The 7,267-nt window shown below is 36.9% G+C and overlaps 1 protein-coding gene across 1 annotated transcript in view; it reads left to right on the forward strand.

Annotated features, from left to right (window-relative positions):
* Positions 1-7,267, forward strand: part of LOC100958698 (E3 ubiquitin-protein ligase Itchy) — a 47,486-nt gene that overhangs the window by 18,822 nt on the left and 21,397 nt on the right. The window contains exons 6-9 of the mRNA XM_023512141.1: positions 1,742-1,830; positions 4,178-4,337; positions 5,389-5,522; positions 5,846-5,986. Coding sequence (XP_023367909.1) covers positions 1,742-1,830; positions 4,178-4,337; positions 5,389-5,522; positions 5,846-5,986 — 524 coding nt within the window. The remainder of the gene's footprint in view (positions 1-1,741; positions 1,831-4,177; positions 4,338-5,388; positions 5,523-5,845; positions 5,987-7,267) is intronic.

The raw sequence follows: 7,267 nt of genomic DNA on the forward strand, positions 1-7,267 counted from the left end.
GTTGTTTGGCGGGTCCGGGCTGGGGATTCGAACCCACCACCTTAGGTGTACGTGGCTGGCGCCTTAGCCGGTTGAGCCATAGGCGCCGAGCCGATAACCACCCTTTTGTTGCTGAGTACCATTTGTGTTGAGCCAGTTTCTTGAAACATAACTTAATTGTATAATAGAGTGCTAAAAAAAGTGCAAAACATGATTAAGCTGTCTTGTTATCTTTTGACTTTTGAAACTTAAACAGAAAAACAACCCAGATAGTACTGAAACAGGGGTTTAAAACTGTCACCCTAGATTTAACATCCATCAAATAAATGGGTAATAAAAACTTAAGAAATTGACAACTTAGCAAGACCCTATCTCTTAAAAAAAAAAATAGAAAAAATTACTCAGGCCTGGTAGTGCATGCCTGTAGACTCAGCTACTTGGAAGGTGAGTCAGGAGGGATGCTTAAGCTATGATCATGCCACTGCACTTCAGTCTGGCGAACAAAAGAAGACTTTGTCTCTGAAAAAAAGTATAATAATAAAGAACAACTTGATTGCTTTAAGGGATAACAAATCTGATAGCAACATTAGCATCAGGTTTTCTTCTCTTAGCTATTGGATAAAGTTGCTCCAGATAATCTTTCTTCTATTAACATAACACAAACTGCTTATGGGGGAAATTATAGGAAAAAAAAGTTTTTCTTTCACATTAGCATTTGTTAAAAGGAATTAAAGATATTTTCAATGTTGTGACATCTCATTTGCATGGCTGTATACCTAGCCCATAGTACTTATAGAATATTTGTCATAAGCATGAACATATGTCATAAGCATTGAATTTGTTCATTATATCTGGGATTTTCTTGTTTGAGTAGAATGCAAATTCATGAAAATGATGTGTCTCTTTTGTTGGGAACTGAGAGAATCTTGATGTAAACGGGTTATTTATTGATCCTATCTGGATATTTAAATGTAAGATCTTATCACTTGATTAGGTATATGCATCATATCAACTTCTTTCTCCAGGCCCTTACTTTTTTTTCCTAGGAGTAATATATACAATGCTGAAATGACTCAGTTTTGGTCAAATAATTAAATAGTTTTACAGAAGGGGAATCCAAATGATCTGTCCATTGTAGCTCAAAAGTGTTACTGTTGGCTTGGCGCCCATAGCACAGTGGTTATGGCGCCAGCCCCATACACTGAGGGTGGCAAGTTCAGACCCGACCCAGGCCATCTAAAAATGTTACTGTCCTTCAGATATGAAGATGATCCTATTAACCACTTAAAGTTGAACACAAAATTTGAGTAGCTTTTCTACTGAGAATGAGTTTACATATTTAACTGTATTCTCTCTGCAGCCACTGGGTTTCATTTCTAGATTAGCCAATTAGCTATTACATATACCTTTGGCTATGAACCAAACTTAACCAAACCAAAAAACAAACAAAGAAACAAAATCTTTCCTTTGACAATGCCCATAGTTACTGTGCTTCAAGCAATTTATATAAGTAACCCTATAAGTCAGTAGTAACATCATTAGAATTAAAATTTTATCTGTAAAAAGTGTCTAAGAATATAGATATGCGTAATACATAAATTACTATGAAACATTACTATAATGTATTTTTTGCATATATGCTTTTGATTAGATCATAAATATCATTCCGTGTCCTAGGAGTGAAGAAGATGTCAAACCTGGAAGTGATAAATGGTATTTGAAGAACTGCTCTAACCAATTCTTTCACTTTATTGTTTTATAGATAATGAGCTTCAGTCCCCAAGATCTGCGAAGACGTTTGTGGGTGATTTTTCCAGGAGAAGAAGGTTTAGATTATGGAGGTGTAGCAAGGTAGTGATAATATGAATACTCAGAACTTAGTTCCTTTCTTCCAAAGGTACCATTGCACTTTGCTTGCAAGTATTATTTTCTCAATCTTATATTTTAGGAAAATGAAATGTAGCAAATTATGATATTTTTATTATGCTATAGCTATAGAACTTCAATGAATATTAATTCAGTGCTTTCTCCCTAATGTACTGACTGCTACATTGATTTCACCCACATCACTCATTTAATTCTCAGGATAGCCTTGTGAGATAAAATTTTATAGATGTTGAAGAGGTTTAGAGACTCACCTAAGGCACATAATAAGTTTTCTTTTTTCTTTCTTTCTTTTTTTTTTTTTTTTTGAGATAAGAGTTTTACTTTATCGCCCTTGGTAGAGTGCCATGGCGTCATAGCAACCTCCGACGGCTGGGCTTAGACCATTCTTTTGCCTCAGCCTCCCAAGTAGCTAGAACTACAGGTGCCCACCAGAAAACCTGGCTATTTTTTATTTGCAGTTTGGCCGTGGCCAGGTTCAAACCTGCCACCCTCAGTATATGGGGCCAGCGCCCTACCTACTGAGCCACAGGTGCCACCCAGGCACATAATAAGTTATAGAGCCTGGGTGCAAGTTTTGTATTATCTAACCACTAACCACAGTATTGTCCATGGAACATACAAGGGCCTATCATAATCATTTCATTTTATATATCACAGATTAATTGTACAGATAATAATCACTCAATTCCCAACTGAAATTAATAACATCATAGGAACATAGAAGGCTTTATAGGATTGGAATATGTTGCTTTAAAAAAATTAAAATGGGGCGTGGTGCCTGTAGCTCAAGTGGCTAAGGTGCCAGCCACATACAGGAGAGCTGGTGGGTTCAAATCCAGCCTGGGCTTGCTAAACAACAATAACAACTACAACCAAAAAATAGCCAGATGTTGTGGTGGGCGCCTGTAGTCCCAGCTACTTGGGAGGCTGTGGCAAGAGAATCACTTAAGCCCAAGAGTTGGGGGTTGCTGTGAGCTGTGATGCCACAGCACTCTACTCAGGGCGACAGCTTGAGGCTCTGTCTAAAAAAAAAAAAAGAAATTAAAATGGCAACATATAAAAATGGTAGTTGAAAGTCTTAATTCTACTTTCCTTCTTCATATTGGAACTTTCACTAAAACCCTAGAAGATAATCTTCAGTAAAGAACTGCTCTGCTTGTTCTATAAAAATATTTCATACCTAGTTATAAATTTGTAAAGTAGTAGAGGTATGGAAAGGCAGGGGTCAAGACTGGGTTGGAATCTTTTTTCTGCTCTCAATAATGTGACCTTGGGTAAATACTTGATCTATAAAATGAAAATAGTGATATCTACCTTTCTAGGATTATTGTGAAGAATAAAAATATTGTTTGTTAATGACCTGGTCCAGAGCCTGATTCTTTGTGCACTCAGTAACTGGTGGCTACATTTTAGTAGGTCTTATATTGTGTTTCCAAGTTCAAATAAAACTATTTCAAAATGTATGAAATAATCACAGATATCTGATAAATTAGAATAATAAATTAGAGTAGAAACATTTAATTTTGTTCATGTTAAGAGATAATTCAGGAGGAAGATAAAGATTCATTCATTTTCAGGAAATCAGCTAGCAGTATTAAAGTGTAAGCAGCATTAGGCCACAAACTAACAAGAAAAGAGATCTAGGATATGAGCTTTGATACCACATGTGTGGCCTCAGATCTACTCTATAAGACCAACCTAGGTTACATAGTTTTAGTAGCCATAATCATAATGTTAATATGGATTCATATTTTCCTGATGCTCTTGAATAGGAGCATCTCAGAGCATTTTTCTGATATATGAGTGGTGAGAATTAAATGCTTTACGTCTCTGTGAAATTCGTTTTTCATATTGATTTGAGGTATAGGGAGTAGCTATTGATGGGGATTGTTATGAGACATAATAGTAGATGGAATAGTAGACTGATTTCAGCCACTGTAATCACATTGGTCAATAGTGAATCTTAAAAAATTGCCTGTATATAATATTTTACCTATTCTAAGACTAACATTTTCACATTTTAATGTCTCTAAAATTGAGATGTGTATCGTAAGAGTAGGTGGAAAAAATTTTAGTGAGTCATCAAATAAAAATGAACGATGCCTTAGATGCTTTGAAATATTGTAATGAGCAATGCATAACTCTCTCTGTAAAATTGATGGGAGTTTAAACAGAAGCAATAAAAAACCAACATGAGATTAGAAAACTATCTAAGGATTGTAGATTTCTGAGAACTTTGTAGCACTGCCTTTTTATTTGTTGGTATGGTTACTTACAAAATTCTTCATCCTAAATTATCTTTTGATTTCAGAGAATGGTTCTTTCTTTTGTCACATGAAGTGTTGAACCCAATGTATTGCCTATTTGAATATGCAGGAAAGGATAACTACTGTTTGCAGATAAACCCTGCTTCTTACATCAATCCGGATCACCTGAAATATTTTCGTTTTATTGGCAGGTTTATTGCTATGGTAAGTGCAGGTAGAAAACTGCATTTATTTTGCAAATTCAGCAATCCTGAGTTTTCTCCTATATGCCATAACAGGTCTTACCATAGGGAAGCTTTTTTTTTATTTAAAACAAAAAATTCATCTAGGAACAGTGGCTCATGCCTGTAATCCTAGCCCTCTGGGAGGCCAAGGTGGGAGGATCCCCTGAGCTCAGGAGTTTGAGAACAGTCTGAGCAAAAGTGTGACTCTGTCTCTACTAAAAATAGGATAAATTAGCCAAGCACTGAAGGGTGGAGGGCTATAGTCCCAGCTACTCAGGAGGCTTGAGGCAGGAAGATCACTTGAACCCATTAGTTTGAGGTTGCTGTGAGTTAGGCTGATGGCCATGGTACTCTAGCCTGGGTAACAGAGTGAGACTCTGTCTCAAAAAAAAAAAAAAAAGGAGAGGGGGACCTGGTGTGGTAGCTCACACCTGTAATCCTAGCCCTCTGGGAGGCCAAGGCGGGTGGATTGCCTGAGCTTAGAAGTTTAAAACCAGCCTGAACAAGAGCAAGACCCAATCTCTAAAAATAGACAGGTATTGTGGCAGGCGCTTGTAGTACCAGCTACTTGGTAGGCTGAGACAAGAGGATCAGTTGAGCCCAAGAGTTTGAGGTTGCTGTGAGCTGTGACGCTATGGCACTCTACTGAGGGTAACAAAGTGAGACTCTGTCTCAAAAATGAATAAATAGGCGGTGCCCATAGCTCAGTGGGTAGGGTGCCAGCCACATACACTAAGGCTGGCAGTTTGAACCCAACCAGGGCCAGCTAAACAACAATGACAACAGCAACAAAAAAATAGTTGGGCATTGTGGTGGGTGCCTGTAGTCCCAGCTACATGGGAGGCTGAGGCAAGAGAATTGCTTAAGCCCAAGAGTTTGAGGTTGCTGTGAGTTGTGACGCCACAGCATTCTATACAGGGCAACAGCTTGAGATTCTGTCTCAGAAAAATAAATAAGTAATAAATAATCTTCTAACATTTTGAAATAAAATATGCAATTATTCTAAATGGTATTGTTTCCCTTTTTCCTAGGCTCTGTTCCATGGGAAATTCATAGATACAGGTTTTTCTTTACCATTCTATAAGCGTATCTTAAACAAACCTGTTGGACTCAAGGATTTAGAATCTATAGATCCAGAATTCTACAATTCTCTCATCTGGGTTAAGTGAGTTTCTATTTCCATTTAATTTATGAAAATATAGCTTATCTGCTTTCATCATGGTGTTGGTAACTTATTCAAACTATAAGTGTGTAATTGGTTTATTCAGTTTAAATGATCTATACCTCAAACCTGTCTTACTATGTAATATGATACATTTCACAGAAATATACCCAAGATATGAGTCAATAATATGACCTTAGAGCATGGTCTTCCAATTTCTTCTTACTATGATGTCGTAGGTTAATATTAATTTAAGTTTAGTTAAAGCTTTCAAATTATGGTTGCATTGGTGACTATAACAAATGTTGCTAATTTTATTTGAACAGAGAAAATAATATTGAGGAATGTGGTTTGGAAATGTACTTCTCCGTTGATAAAGAAATTCTAGGTGAAATTAAGAGTCATGATCTGAAACACAATGGCAGCAATATTCTTGTAACAGAAGAAAATAAAGAGGAATACATCAGGTAAGAGAGTGCTCCTTAGTACATACTTTAGCCTTTCTATAAGACTATATAGCATGTTGATAATTGCCTGCTTGTGCTAATGGACAATATCTCAAAAAATATTTATCTTTGTGCTAATGATTATCCTATGGCAATTATTTCTCATTTCTAAAGAGGTTTTTTTTTTTTTTTTTTTAAGTGCGGGGTTTTTTTCCTCTTTTTAAGAGCCAGGATCTTGCTCTCTTACCCAAACTGAAGTACACTGGTGCAATCAGACATTCATTGTAACCTTGAATTCCTGGCCTTAAACAATCCTCCCACCTCAGTATCTCAAAATGTTGAGATTGCAGGCATTGCCTGGCCTAAAAAGTGTTTTTGAAAGAGTTTTAAGGGTAGAAGTCATGACACTGGATCACTCTTTTGAATACCAGTTCTATAACCACTACACCATATAACATGTCATTAAGAAGAATCTCAGGTGGCACCTTGGGCTCAGTGAATAGGGCACTGGCCCTGTATACGGAGAGTGGCAGGTTCAAACCATGCCCCGGCCAAACTGCAACAAAAAAATAGCTGGGCATTGTAGTGGATGCCTGTAGTCCCAGCTACTTGGGAGCCTGAGGAAGAGAATCGGCTAAGCCCAAGAGCTGGGGGTTGCTGTGAGCTGTGACAGCAAGGCACTCTACCAAGAGTGACAAAGTGAGACTGTGTCTCTTAAAAAAAAAAAAAAAAAGAATCTCAGATTTATATACAGATGTTTTTATGGGGACTATTACGAGATCAGGTAAAGTTTATAAGTAAAATTCTTTGTACAGTTTCACACCTCTAGTCTCAAGAGTTATTAGTTCATTCATACCTTCTTATTATCAATTCTGTCCAATCAAGGTTAAATTTAGCATATCTGTTAAGCTACTATTTCTGAGTTTTTTTGTGTGAGTTTCCCTACAAAATTAAAATTGCACTATGTGACACAGTAGACAATCACTATTTGTTGGTAAATTATCCTTCTAAAAATTAATTTAAAATATCCTTTTAAAATTTAATTTTTTAAATTATTTCTATAACTTTTTTATTATACGTCTACATTTTGTTATATCTAGAATACTGGAGAAGGAATGATTCAGATTCCAAGTAGAGAAGAGACGTATTACATTCTTCAATAGTTTTGTGGCTTGGCGCCTGGGGCTCAAGTGGCTAAGGCCCCAGCCACATACACCTAAGGTGGCGGGTTCGAATCCAGCCCGGGCCCGCCAAACAACAATGATGGCTGCAACCATAAAATAGCCAGGCGTTGTGGCGGGC

Source organism: Otolemur garnettii, unplaced genomic scaffold (assembly GCF_000181295.1).
Source record: "Otolemur garnettii isolate 467f Iridium unplaced genomic scaffold, OtoGar3 scaffold00025, whole genome shotgun sequence".
Classification (NCBI taxonomy): domain Eukaryota; kingdom Metazoa; phylum Chordata; class Mammalia; order Primates; family Galagidae; genus Otolemur; species Otolemur garnettii.